The sequence below is a fragment of the Pelophylax lessonae genome (genome assembly GCF_965119305.1).
Source record: "Pelophylax lessonae genome assembly, chromosome: 2".
Classification (NCBI taxonomy): domain Eukaryota; kingdom Metazoa; phylum Chordata; class Amphibia; order Anura; family Ranidae; genus Pelophylax; species Pelophylax lessonae.
This window is the reverse complement of record NC_138769.1, coordinates 372,394,878-372,409,583: the sequence shown is the minus strand read 5'-3', so window position 1 is coordinate 372,409,583 and position 14,706 is coordinate 372,394,878. Positions and strand designations below refer to the sequence as shown.

The 14,706-nt window shown below is 45.1% G+C and overlaps 1 protein-coding gene across 14 annotated transcripts in view; it reads right to left on the bottom strand.

The window, feature by feature from the left end:
• Positions 1 to 14,706, bottom strand: part of MACF1 (microtubule actin crosslinking factor 1) — a 483,848-nt gene that overhangs the window by 242,737 nt on the left and 226,405 nt on the right. For all 14 annotated transcript variants that reach the window (XM_082247546.1, XM_082247537.1, XM_082247539.1 and 11 more), the window contains 8 exons: positions 14,467 to 14,619; positions 13,598 to 13,752; positions 13,388 to 13,514; positions 13,124 to 13,307; positions 12,436 to 12,599; positions 12,171 to 12,349; positions 4,258 to 4,396; positions 3,985 to 4,178 (listed from right to left, as the gene is read on the bottom strand). In XM_082247546.1, the coding sequence (XP_082103672.1) occupies positions 3,985 to 4,178; positions 4,258 to 4,396; positions 12,171 to 12,349; positions 12,436 to 12,599; positions 13,124 to 13,307; positions 13,388 to 13,514; positions 13,598 to 13,752; positions 14,467 to 14,619 (1,295 nt within the window). The remainder of the gene's footprint in view (positions 1 to 3,984; positions 4,179 to 4,257; positions 4,397 to 12,170; positions 12,350 to 12,435; positions 12,600 to 13,123; positions 13,308 to 13,387; positions 13,515 to 13,597; positions 13,753 to 14,466; positions 14,620 to 14,706) is intronic.

Sequence of the window (14,706 nt, the reverse complement as noted above, 5' to 3'; positions counted from 1 at the left end):
TCATTCAAATGGAAAGAGACAACTTTGGGCAAAAATGATGGACCGAGACAAAAAACACTTTATTCCTATGGACCACTAAATAGGGACTGCAACAGGATAATGCCGCCAAACCCTGTGGGCCGAGGAAATAGCCTCCAGGAATGTCACCTTCTGGGATAACGTTGGCAAGGGAATCTAGCGAATATTCTTAAATGGAGTTTTCTGGAGAATGGAAAGTACTAAATTTAAATCCCATGGCGGCAAAAGAGACCGTACAGGTGGAGCCGCATGTCGAACCCCCTGAATAAAGGTACGAACTAAAGAGTGCCTGGCTAGGGGTCGCTAAAAGAATATTGCCAGGGAAGACACCTGGCCCTTGATGGTAATCAAGGCCAACTTCTGATCAACACCCTGTTGAAGAAAGGTTAAGATCTGAGCCACAGAAAAGTATCGAGGAATAGTGCCAATCGACTCACACCAAGTAATCTATGCTTTCCAAGTACAATGGTATATCTTGCTGGAAGACCACTTCCTCACCTTCATCATAGTAAGGATCACTGATCCAGACAGACCTCTATCCCTCAGTACCTGGCTTTCAATAGCTAAGCCATTAAAACCAGCGACTGTAAAGCAAGATGGTAGATCAGCCCTTGAGACAACTAGTCTTCTCTGAGAGGAAGCCCCCTAGGGACGTTTATGGCCACCAGACTGATTGGAAGATCCTCGCTCTTGATTCCTTGCAGGAATTGCGGAAGAAGCCTGAGCCGAGGAGGATACTGGCCTTACTGTGGCCCTTGGACGCCTGCAGCATCTGCCAGAAGAACCTGTGATCTTGTCACAAACCTTGGTATCCTCCTGTGGAGCCAAACCTGCTAAAGGAGCTGCATGTAGGACTGAACAAACAGAAGTGTCTTGAAGGTGGATACCACCAGACTCAGAACCTGTATGCAAAATGGGAGAGAGAACTATCTGTGTGACAGGAGCCAGTGAATCACGGATTATGGTTCCTGAAGTTTGTCCAGAGGAAGGACCACCCTGGTCAGAATTCAAATCAGACCTAGGTAAATCAATTCCCTGGACAGGGACAGGGGGTACCTTAGGTAGTACCTTAGGTAGTTCGGACATCACCTGAAGCCTTTTCTGTGTACCCCATAAAGAATCCTTTCGTGGATCCCCTTGACGCTCATGAAGGAGGTCCAAGAGGCCAGAAACCAGCGAAGATGTCCCCCCCCCCCCACCCCAATAATGGGTGAGGGCAGACCTTCATGCTGAAGGGGTCTGGTCTGCGGGTCCCGAGAAGCTAGCTCTAGGCTTACCAGACCAAAGATGCTTGGAACCTCCAGTGAAGATTTGAAAGATCTACTTCCCCTATTCTCCATCCCAGAAGAACAAAAGATTTTTCTATGTGCTAAGAACGAGGGCCCCCGTCTGCAATGGGGCTCCTTCCCTTTCCTAGACTATGACAGGAAGGTACTCTTCCCCCCACCCCGTGATACCCTTAATGAGATCATTTAGGGTAGCCCCAACCAGGAGATCGCCTTGAAAGGGCAGATCAGGGCAGAAAGGGCAGATCAGGGCAGAGAGCTTTCTTAGAGGCTTGGTCTGTGGACCAATTCTTAAGCCACAGCACGCGCCTAATCCCCACTGCTAAAACAGTAAGTTTGGAAAGCAAAAGGAGCTGTATCAAAAGCTGCATCACAAATAAACTGCAGCCCATGGACCAACTGGCCCGCTAAATCAACATAAGCAGCAGGGACCTGCTCACCCCCCAGGCCCTGGTGCAAAAGCTTGGCCCATTTAGTTAGGGTCTGAGACACCAGGGCTGAGGCAATGACTGGCCGCAATGCAAAACCAGCCATAGTAAGCATGCTGAGTGCCACAGCCTCCGCTTTCTTGTCAGCCGGGTCCCTAAAGGACAAGGATTACTGGGATCATGGTAGCTTTGTTCAACCTGAAAACAAGAGGGTCCACCACTGGTGGACTAGTCCACTTTTTTAAAAGTGACTCCTCAAAGGGGTAACTTACAGCAAAACGTTTGGGGACCACAAAGGGTAATTTTGGTTGTTCCCATTCCTTTGACAGGCACATTAGGAAACACCTTTGGAGTGCGAGGTGACTTATGCGTACCAAACGACACAGCCACGTCAGCCGCATCCTCCATTTTTAAAGTCTCACACACGGCAGTGATAAGTGCTTCTACCGGCAAAATTTTAATTGGCTGCTGAGAACATGGAGGAATCATCCTCACTATAGGATGGATTGGGGGGGTGTGATATTAAGCCCCCCTGGACGTGCCGCGTCCACGGCGGCATCAAACACTGAATCAGATGAGACAGACTGGGCAGGGAAAGGCAGGGGTTGCTTCCTCCTGGGTCTTTGCCCACACGCCACTTCCACCCGGGAAACGAAGGACTGCAGGACCACCTTCAGTGCAACCATGGGAAGCTGGGGTTTGGGAGGGACCTGCCACCTCCATGAGTGGGTCAGTGGGGGAGATGTGACCCTGAGGCTCCATAAGGAAAGGAAGACCTTGCAGTACAAAAAAGATCTTTTGGCACAACTAAAGTATCCTCCCAAGGCTCAGGGTACCTATCAGCAGAGAGAGGAATAACAGGGACCCCCAAGGAGCGCCGAGAATTCTGACCCAGCATCACCATGGATGCCATCCCTGTTCATATGTCCCAGGCACAGGAAGAGGAACCTGAAAAGGAGGAGGAAGAGCTTCGGGATACCCACGAGGCTTTGGTTGTCTCCAGCGTCTCCTGGACTAAGAGAAAATGGCCCCCGTGACATTATCGGCCTACAAAACCTGGCAACCAACACGGAGACCAGCCAGACTAAGGGAAAATGGCCACCATCAGCAACAAACGCTGAAGCATGCTGCCAGGTTCCCCCCCCCCCCCCCCGAAGGTAGAAAACACTTTAGGGGAGACTCCACTGCGCACTCTGCACTAGGACCCCCCTGCACTATATCCACACTGCAAACAGTAGGGCATGCACCTAGGGGTCTCCTACACTGGAACACCTCCAGACTAACAGGGCAGGACACACACTATCCCAGGGCCCTTTCAGAGTGGGGATAGCTGGGGGGGGGGGGGGGGGGCTGAGACCCCAGGGGTCTCAGCTGCATTCTCTGCCCTGGGACCCCCACCAGACTCTAGGTCCAGACTGGGGGGGAAAGGGAGTGGGGGAAGCCCAGTTCACTGAGGGGTTTTTAGGATAGGAGAAGGGAACCTGCAGGCGGGTCCGACCGTCCCTGAAGATTACCCACGTACACCCCAAAGAAAAAAAAGCTAAAAGGGGAGTGGGGGGACTGTACTTATTCTTCAATAGTGCGGGTAACGCTCCACACAGAATCCTCGCCACCAAAGTAGGGGAGGCGTCAGCCAAGGGACCGCTTCTACTCAGACCGAAGCCCATTCGTATGTGACCCTACAAGACGTTAGAGAGGTTATGTCGCGGCCAACCTAGGGCATAGCTGCGGTCTGCATGCGCTCACTGGCTGGGCTGGGGGGGGGGGGGGCACTGGATCTAGATTATCCAGCCTGTCACCCAGCCCAGCAGTTGATTGTAGATCTCCTGAGAGGAAAAACAAAAAAAGATATAAGGAAGGGGAAAAAAATTGCTAGGACCAGAGATCCCAGCCGGGAGCCTAGGTCCTTAACCCTGACTAGACAGATAAAAACGGATTACCTAGAGCAGAGAGGGGGGTTATATACAAAGCGGAGGATGGCCCATGGGCGTAGTCAGGTGTTTTTTGGTCTGCCTAGTCCTACTCCTGGAGCAGGCAATATAACCCAGTAGTTATGATTTATGGAGCGCTGTGTCCATCAATGAACGAAAGAGAAATGGAGCAGGCTCTGTCTGGCTTGCTACAGTTCATGGCATGCAGTCAAATCAGACAATGCCTTTTTAGTACAGAAAAAGAGCCTGTACAACTGTGCAAGACTAAAGGCAATGCTGTAATTAAGCTTCATAAAATAGACTAAAAAAAAAAAAAAACACCTCGTTTCCAGCTGGGTGTGCACTCCGCTCCACCGTTCTCGAAGTTTGGAGGTCTTTTCCTGATACTGGTCTACATCAAGACTCCGGTCTTGCGTTTTCTGATTTAAACGATCTCTCACTTCTCTTGCTTTAGCAACATCTTCTTCCAATGAAGAAATTATATTCTCCTTTTCCGCAGCCTCTCTCTTCCATTGCTGAAAGAAAAAGGTGCAAACTACTATTAGCACCAGTTTTACATTGCTTTTAAAAACATAAATCTCACAGACCTCTTACCTGTAACAAGACTTCCTGACAATGAATAGCTGCTGGATCTGCTGGTATAGTATCTTCCTGACTCAAGCGGGCCTCATATCCTTTCACCAGAGCTTCTGCTCCTTGTAGACTACGAATAACCACATCTACTGTCTTCAGCCTAAAAAAATAGAAATGTAAATTAATCTTAACTAGCTCTTAATGCAGCATGCAGGTCATTCCCATGAACATAGTCAGAAATGTATATAATTCAGCTACTAAAAGGATTATATTTTATTTGGCCTTAAAATACATTCTCTACACAGCTTCACAACAGGGTTGAAGAGTAAAGCATACAATAACTGTCTGATATTCGCTTTAAAAAAAAAAAAAAAAAAAAAAAAAAAAGCAGTAAAAGACTAAATTAATGGGATTTTTGTATTCACCACAAAATATTTTTCTTGGAGTCTACTGAGGGACATAAGAAGTCTAAGCTTCAGGTTATTCTGCCACCTACAGTAGGATTGGACACTGGCAAACAAACTGTAGACTAACCCATGAAAACCTTCCACTACCAGCATGCCTCAGTTTTGTAGCAAAGCAGTACCAAGAGCAAGATCAAAAACACAGAAGTGTTAATAAGTCCCTAAAGGGTCCCTTAATGGACTCCAGGAAAATAATTTTATGGTGAGCATAAAAATACTATTTTCTTTCTCAACCTTTGGAATGCCCAAAAGGACGAGGGTTGGGCAACACAAGCACTAACAAGCACAAGAAAAAACATCAAAAATTGAGGACTGCTACACAAAAAGTAATCTGAGTGACGTTATGCCATAGGCTTGCACTTGAGGTGACTGCAACATCCACCTGAACATGTGAACAGAAGTCCAGGTAGCCTCCATGCACATTTGCCCAGGGCTGGATCTAATCTACCCCTCTTTTGCTGCTTCAAGCTTTCTTATTATTCCTGATAAATGATGTACGCAACTGCCATGGCATTGTCGGATTGAGTCTCGGTTCACACTAATGCTATTTGGGAAACGCACAAGATTCGCTGTGATTTCCCGCATCGCACTCTAAGCAATGGCATGGCATCCATGCGATATGTTTCAGGGTGTCGTTAGGATAACAATGACACCCACAGCAGATGGCAAAATGCAGTGCAATTGTCAGAATCACATCGCATGGGTGTGAACACCTATGTGATGCAATTCAGGTGTGGAAAAATAAGGTGCGATTTCAGTCATGCAAAGTGTATGACTGCAATTAGTACCGCACAGACATCGCATGTGATGTGCGCAGGAATTCGATGTGATTCCCGTGTGAATCACATGCAATGTTTTTCAACGCACCATTGTGAACCCAGCCTTAATCTAAATTAAATGACCCTCCAGTAGGAAGGTCCAATGCTGTAGAAACAGCCAAATTGCCTGCAACTCCAGCAAGCTCTCAGAAGACAAGACTGCAATAACAAAGTCTTCTGCACCAACAAAGTACCCAATACTTCTTCCCAGCCTGACAGGCTGGCACCTGTCCAGAGGATGTTCCAAAATACAGGAAGGAAGGACTTTTCTGCCTCCAGAACCATATTCCTGAGCCCACAGGCTAGAACAACCAGGACCTCAGTCATCATGTACCACACAACAGAACTTTGCATTGTGTCTAACATGAAATTGGGCAAATGCAAATGGTTAAAATAAGAGGCTACCATCAGAACTTGAACGTAAAGAGGCAGCTACTGGCCTGGAGAGTTTGAATCTAAGTCTGGAGTGTCTGAAGTTTCTCCTCTGAACACTCTGGCCTGAAATGTGTTCTGGACTATACCCAGATACTCCAAACAATGAGCTGGTTCCAACAAAGATTTTTGAAGGTACAGGATCTATCTGAATTGCTGTTCCATCAACAGGAGGTTGTCCAAGCATCCCACAACTGGTGAATACCCAAGGTGCAGACATAAGGCTGAAGTGGAGGGCCAAAAACTGGTAATGCAGGGGACTCAAAGCCAAGCATAGGGATCACTGATGCATTGACAAGATGGGGACATGCAAGTCTAATGATGTCCTTGGGGGGGCAGAAAATCTCCCTGGTAACACCTAAGAGTCGGAGACAGAAAGCTTTCCAAGCATCTGCAAAGCATAAACATCTGGAAAGTGGGGGTGCACCTTCATGCAGAATAAGGCAGACTATGAGTGACACCTTGGACGGGGAGCCAAGTTTGGAAGGGGGGTCTTGACATGGGGGTTAAAGAAGTGGAGAAACAAAGGGAACTTCCTCAACAAATAAGGAGGGAGAAGAAGTCTGCCCTTTAGGCTTTCCACTGAGGAAGATGAGTGATCTTGCCACCATTAGCATCCCTAATGTTATTGTCAAGGGATTGTCTGAAGAAACACTGTCCTTTGAAGGGCATGTGGATCAGAGGTTTCAGAGGTTTTCGCATTCTAGCACTTTACTCATGCATATGAAATGACATGGGACACAGGCAAGAAAGGAGACGGCAGGCTTCTAGCAAACCGTCGCAGCTGAAACGTAATACTTCAGGCATCCGATCCACCCATTCTTTAAGTGACCATACACATTGCAATCTAACCATGCAATCTTTGTACAACTATATATTTACCAAAGCTATTTATTAGGAAGATACAGTAAACCCCCGATCCATCGCGGTTCAGTTTTTGCGGTCCCGGTATATTGCGTTTTTTTTTTGTAATGTTATTTTACTATATAAATCATTAAAAATTAAATATTTTTGTGTGTTCCATAGCTCTTGCTATGTCTCTCAGTATCTTTTATGTGTTTAAATGAGTTTCTATTGTTTTAAAAGTGTGTTTAAAGACCTTAAAATGCTTTTACACGTACAGTGACAGTAAAAAAAACATGCCTACAATGCATTTTAATAGGGTTTTTCTATTTCGCGGATTTTCACTTTTCGCGGCTGGGTCCGGAACGTAACCCCCGCAATGGAGGGGGGTTTACTGTATACCTAATCTAGTGAATCAATTTGTATCAAGTCAGGCAGGACCTCACACTACATAGGTGTTGCTGGATCTAGGAGATTAACCTCATAGGTGGTCAGATCTTTTTTTTTAGGTTATTTTGATCAGGCAGAGATGGTTTGGTAAAGTCACAGAAAGAATCGGGTGAAGGGCAGAGCCTCTAGCAAGAACAGAGCTCTAGAAAGGACTTCCAACCTCTTATCAGTTGGGTCCTTAAAGTCAGGCCTGTCCTCTAATAGAATGAGAAGTGACTGATTGCGATTCTTCAGGAGCAAGTTCACTAGTCGAGGACTAGAGCAAGTTAGAATCAGAGTCTCTGTGGCAGATGGCTATGCTGCTAAGACCTTGAGCAATTCAGATACAGAATCAACAGGAGAGAGTGCTTGTGAATCAGTCAGCAAATATCCGGGTAATTTGGATCATAAAATCTTGCATGACCATGGTAAAAACCTCAGCGGAGAGGATCCAACCACACCCAATAAAGCCAAGAAGGATTTCAAAGACTAACAAAATTGAAAAAACCAATGTTCCAGGCTGCAGACATTGGCACCATCAAAAGATGAACTGCACACACTCCCAGAACTTAGTATGTGAGCTGTGGGCAAATGTTCTTTAACACTGTCCCCCAGATATGTTGCAACTGGATGATGGTAAGGCACTGTATAGGCATGGGGTAAGAAGCAAGGCCTCAGAAAATGTGGACAATTGGTAGCAGGTGAATTTACGATAGCTGAAGATGGCCAAAGTCACTGTAGGCAGCTGGAATGTATCCCAGGTTGCAATCCAACATGGCTCTTTACAAGCAGAAACAACACAGGGAGATGCTTCCTCAACATTGTTTGGAGGAAAACAGAGAAGCACACAAACCTCTTCCCAGTGGATGACATCAGTAATCAGTCACACAGTGCTAATCCCATCAGCACCCAAACAGGCAGGAACAGAGATTAAAGGTGCCCATAAAACCGAAATAAGTGAGGTAACTCCCGATGTTTGGTCCAACCTATCTACTCACTAGGGGAGTCTTCAGGGCAAGTGCTGATGCAATGCACTGGACCTGGAAACTCAACAGCTAACGTTTACCAGAATGCGTTCAGGAAAGTGCCCTATGCGAAGACCAGCACCCAAAGACCACTTTCAGGCTATCCCTACAATATTCAGTCTAGTAGGGTACACACACAGTACTCCAAAGGCTAGGTTGAGGGGGGCTGCCCTCGAAAGCTGCAAACAAGGGGACAAAACTCCAGCAGCTATATAGTCTTGATTGCAGAAGAGTCGTGACTAGGGAAAGCAGGTGCTAGAAAGAAAATTAGCTGTTGAAAAGACATCCACCCTCCGAGGGCACTAGTAAAATAAAACACAGGAGGCATTGCTGGTAGAGGGAGGGATTATCCTGGGCAGTCCTACAGTTATTTTTGCTTGCTAGTGTCCAATCCTCCTATTTTAAGCAGCGGTATACCATGAGAGTTAAAGTGTTTGTTATCTCAACATTTAAAATTCCTGATATATGCCTGCTGTAACATGTACTTGTAAGAAAAAGTATCCCGTTCTTTTTGTATTGCTCCTTTGTGTGAAATCCCTGGTGTTCCTGCCAGTCCCTCTGCTTTTCTTTTAAAAATATGTGACATCCCACTTACTATGTTCTTTTTTAGTTACTGGGCATAGAGGAGGAGGGAGGGTTTAGGCTGTCATTTAGGATCTGTATACATGCCCACATGTGTGATGTTAATACCATATGACCTAAATAGCTCAGCTAAAACCAGGAAGTGTTCTCAATAGAGATCAAACTGAGCATGTGCAGCTGGACTACCCTGACTGTATCTTATCTGGACTTGTCCAGAGTGACATTGCAGGAGGGGGAGGATCTGTGCATACAGGATAAAAGAGCCTTTTTACACAATGCAGAGGATTAATCACTTAAGTTACACAGTGAGTATAACAAGCATACTATTCTGCATATACAGACAGATTTTACTGTTGTGGGTTTAGTAACACTTTAAGGTTTAAATGTACAGTGTTGGGTTGAATCACTTTGTTTAAGGGCATATGTGTCAAGATCTCTCCTGCTACAGTCATTACAAAGAAGAAAAATAAGTCTCCCTTAACTTGGACCATTCCAGATAAACGTAAAAGAAAGTATCTGGCTATGAAAGTGAGACATAGGTGACTAAAGCAAGCGAAGCAGGGAATCCAGAGATTCAGAGTAAGGTATATACAAGAATTAATTTTGGGAGAAATTACTATTTAAACATGTCAAACATAGTTTAAATGGTATATCTTATTCAGATGAACTAGTGCCTAGGTTGCTCTCCCTGTTTAGCCATGTTTTTGATAACTACACTCTTCCTCTTTCTATGCGGGAGGCCCTGATAGTATTGATCCCTAAACCAGGTAAGGACCCTCATAGGCCTGAGTCCTATCGTCCCATCTTTCTCCTGCAGGTAGATATAAAGGTCTTGGCTAAAGTCTTATCTATCCGTCTTAATCGTGTAATTTTATCTTTGATCCATGCGGATCAAACGGGATTTATGCCAGGCAGGAACACTTCCTTATAATCTGCGGTGCCTGTATATGAATCTGCAGGATAGGCATGACAATACTGGTACCAGAGTGGTTGTGGCGCTGGATACGGCCAAAACATTTGACTCTGTCGAATGGACATATTTGTGGATGTAACTTGAGTGCTATGGCGTAGGTCCCAAGTTCATCTGCTGGATCCAAATTTTATACCAGGCCCCAACGGCTCGAGTACTGGCCAATGGATGGGTGTCAGACAGTTTCCCTTTAACTAGGGGTACCCGTCAGGGATGCCCGCTGTCCCCTCTCCTTTATGCCTTGGCGGAGGAACCGCTTGTCATGGCTATCCGCGCTCACCATGGGGTGGTCGGACTACAGGTTGGCTCTTTGATTGAGAAGATTGGGATGTATATTGGGATGTATGCAGACGACACCCTGCTGTACCTGGCAGATGCGGGCCCTTCTTTATACACAGTGTTAGACCTCGTGCGAGAGACCCGCACGTTTTCGGGTCTAAAAATTAATTGGGACAAGTCCCAAATTCTCCCGATAGATGATATTTCCGACATCCCCCCCAGGGCTGACCTCCCCTTGCAAAGAGTCCCGCGAATCAAGTATTTGGGTGTACATGTCACGAATACTCCGGCGGATTATGTTAACGACAACATCCAACCCTTATTTGCTTTGATCAAGGCCAAGACACAGGTATGGGCTCGCTTGCCCCTGGGTGTGATGGGTCGGGTCAACATCATAAAAATGGTACTGCTCCCCAAGATTCTATACGTCTTGTGGCACTCACCTGTTTACCTACCCCTCAAATACTTTTTGCAGCTGGAGTCTCTTCTTAGACCGTTTGTTTGGGGCACTAGCAGGCATAAGTTGTCTTGGCGTAAGCTTAAAAACCCCATAGACCTGGGAGGTGTGGCACTCCCGAACTTCAATCTGTACTACCTGACTTCTCAGCTTTCCCAGCTCTTTCACATTGATAAAACGGACCGTACACGTTTTCTTCACCTTATATGCCCTTCTTGGGCACGACTCACCGGAGACCCGCTGACTGCGGTTTTGAGTGGTCTTAAGGGGGCGGAGTCTAGGGGGGATAGTAAATCGCTTCTATATCACTACAGACGGCTGTGGGATATGATTTTTGTGTCGAACTAGCCCTCCCCTCGATTCATGAATCCACCCCACTGTGGCACAACACCACCCTTTCCGAGTTTTGCTCAGTGCCTGACTCCCAGGTGTGGGCGAGATTCGGAATCTACTATCTCTCCCATATAGTCCTCAATGGAGCGCTCAAGCTCTTTGCTGTGTTGCAGAGTGAGTACGGGGTGCCCGCCTATATGCATTACCGTTACCTGCAAATGCGTCATGCTTTTGCGGCACAGTTTGCACGGACACCCCCTAGCCTAGAGTTTCCTCCGATACTTGCAACTGTCAGGGGCGAGGACCCCAAACATCTAATCTCCCTGTTTTACATGGTACTACATTTACCTGACTCGACTAGGAGGGCTTATACCCCCAAGGCGAGGTGGGTGGAGGAGGTGGGTGAGATGGAGGATAAGGAGTGGGACGATGCCTTGGCGGTTTGCAAACTGGTATCCCCAAGGGTGTCGGACCGTCTCACCCAGCTCTACATCCTGCACCGCACATACCTTACACCACTTATACTGGCCAGATACCGAAGGGATGCTTCCACTTCATGTCCTATGTGTAGTACGGACCAGGGGACGATTTACCACCTGATATGGAGTTGCCCAAGAGTTTGGGGATTCTGGGAACAAATTGTTAAGTTTCTTCATAGCCATATGGGTTCTTCACTACCGCTGCTCCCCAAGCCGTGTCTTCTGGGCATATTCCCGGATACGAGTATAGACAAATTTACCACAATCTTCCTGCAGGAAACATTGTTTACAGCTAGAAAGTTAATTGCCAGGCATTGAATGAGAGACAGTCCCCTCCCCTGCTCAGTGACTGGCCGAGGGAAGTGAATGCCACCATACCATACAAAATGCTGATATACACCCACAGAGGCTGTCCTGCCAAGTTTGATAAAAATTGGGACAGGTGGTTGCAGACACCGGAGACTTGCAGTTAGCGGCACAATGGTACACCGCAGCCTCCCCTTCAATTGGGTTCTCGCTCTCGTTTCACCCTATATATGAGAAGTCTGGTCACTCCAGATAACGACTGTTTGTTTTACAGTTTGTTTTTTGCCCATTTCATATATGATATTAGTTTGGTGTTTACCTTACCTTCTGTGATTTTGTACTCTTGCTTGTACCACTTTTCTTTTTACTGATTTTCAATAAAGAAAATCGTTTGTTGTAAAGAAAAAAAAGAAAATGGTATATCTATGTTCAAAAGAGGAACACAATGATTAAGGCTACATAAGCCCTGGATTGGACCAGATTTGGATATCATTTTTGAGTATTACAAAGCACTCACTTTTCCAAGAAAACAGAAGACAAGCTGTATACATGGTCCATTTTCCCAACCAGCAGGTCTAGCTGTGAGCGAACATTTGGGGTGCTGGAGCCAGAGGGAGACATGTTGAGGAAATGGTCACAGCGCTCAGAAACCAGTGACAGCTCAGATTTTAACCTCTTTAGTTCCTCCTGCATCCTCTACAGACAAAAAGCAAGAGACCATAATCAGTAAAAAATGAAAAACTATGTGAGGACATTTTTTTACTAGTTAAACTAGTACTAACCTCTTGTTCAGATATCTGGATAGCGCTTTCATGCACAGCATCCGAATCGCTACCCAAGGCAATCGGTAATTTCTTCACTAGCCGCTGTTCACAGTCCTCCAAGTGCAAACGAATATTTTGAAGCTCTGATAAGTAGGTCTTTGCCACAGATTCATCTTTATCTTCTGTAAAAGGGACACAAATATCAAAGTATTTTCCTACCAGTCAAACAAACCACTATTAGCACTAGTCAACCAAAACACCATAAAAAAAGGCCCCATCTCAAAGTTTCCCACATTAACTAAGCTCTAATGTTTAGGTTATCTGGCATCAACATTAACATATAAAAGAAGACAGAGTAAAGAAAAAGGTTGCAACATTGTAGATAAATTGTAAGAACCTGGAATTAAAAGCAACACTTCAAATGCCAGCAGTTTGCCTACAGCACATCCAACAGTCAAAATGGCAAGCACTTTTACCAAGTAAAATGAAGTCCTCCAATGTTATGTAAGTGTGCTACAATACAAAACAACCATAATCAACTACTGATGGCAAGTGGAAGCGGCATGGTTCAGCCAGAGAATTCAGGTCTTTGTCACTTTACAAAAAAACCTAATATAGTTTTGTTTTTTTATACCTGGCAGATTTTATATTTAAATCTGATTCTCTAATTATAGGATTCCCTGTCCTAATTTATTCTGTTCCTTACCAGTCTCAATAAGGTTCACAAGCTTTCTGCATTGCTCCTTACAATCCTCCACCTCTTTTTCCATGTTCAAACGATCGGTAGGTGTGAACATTTGGGAGTCTTTGCTGTCCTCCATGTAATCATCCAAATGTGACTGAAGACTGGAAAGTGTCTGCAGCCTCTCTGATAGAGGAAGGACCCTAAGCTGAAGGCAGATAATGACATGTCAGAAAAGGCATATTTAGATAGCGAGAGATTTGAGCATCACACATCCAGACAACTCACCTTGTCTGCATTCCAACTCTGAACCAAATCAATGTCTTTTCGCAAATAATGCCATGATATTAAACTCTTTGTGTTTACATGTAACTGATGCCAAAGAGCCATGACTTTCTGATAAAGCTGTTCCACTCTGCAATATGCAAAATGTGTCATGAGAACACAAAACAATCATAAGCTGTAAAGATCTGTTCCACAAAAAAAAATGTAATTTACCTGTTAGCCATTTCCATTGCTTCTTTGTTCAGTGGAGGGATGAGGAAACATACAGATGGCACCATGGCCTCATTTCCAGTAGTGCTGATCACTTTCCACTTTGTTCTATGAGAGTTATCTTCAAGTACACATTCCTCATTTCTGCTGATCGTAATCTGGCAAGTAGTAGAAACACATTATTAGTCCTGATAAAATCACCTTTAACCTTGAGACCCGAATCCTACAAGTTATTCAAGCAATGTAATAGATTACAGAATGGTTTAAGAGCAGTAAGCAGCTTCAAACTGATTGGTCAGGGACATCATTTAATTACTGTGTATGGTCTGTTAAAGTATTACTAAACATTAAAAAATATGCAGTAAGAATATGCAGTAAAATATACTGTTATACTCCCCGTGGAACCTAAGGGGTTAATCCTCTGCATTGTTTAAAAAGGCAGTGTGATCCTGCCTTCTCTGATCTTCCCCATCTTTTACAGTCCCCAATCCATCTGCTGATAGTACAGAGCCCTAAAAGGCACTCGGCACATGCTTAGTTTGGTGTGCATCGCTAGAGAGGTTTTTTTTGGGAGAGTGCATGTGATCAGCATAGGCACTGCCCAGACAGAGGGTCAAGGGTCATGCAGCCTCATAAGACAGTTAGAAGGGAATGAAAACTCCCCCTACAAGCTTTAATTAGCCATTGCTAGAAGTCACAAGACTGCTGATGAGAAAATATATTTAGCAGTTTATATTTACTAAAACTATTGCATTTCCATTTTATGTGCACTGTGGGAGACCAGATATAGTGAATGCAGGTTCTGGGTTTAGTAACACTTGCAAACAAAAAAAAAGTGGAAAAGAAATATTACGGCAGTTTAGAAATCCTACCTCTATTTGCTTATAGTCACATACTGCTTTGATAGGCAATGTGCCACTTAAACTACGTTCAGGATTCCTGGGCTTCAGCTGAACAATGTTCTTGGACCTTCCCACCAGGCTGGCAACTGTGCTTCTAGACTGGATGAGCTGTTCCTTCTCATCCTAGAGAGAATTCACATTGCCTGTGAGTAACATACTCTTAACGAGCAACACACACACATTCTAACAAGGCAACATGACAGAAAATGG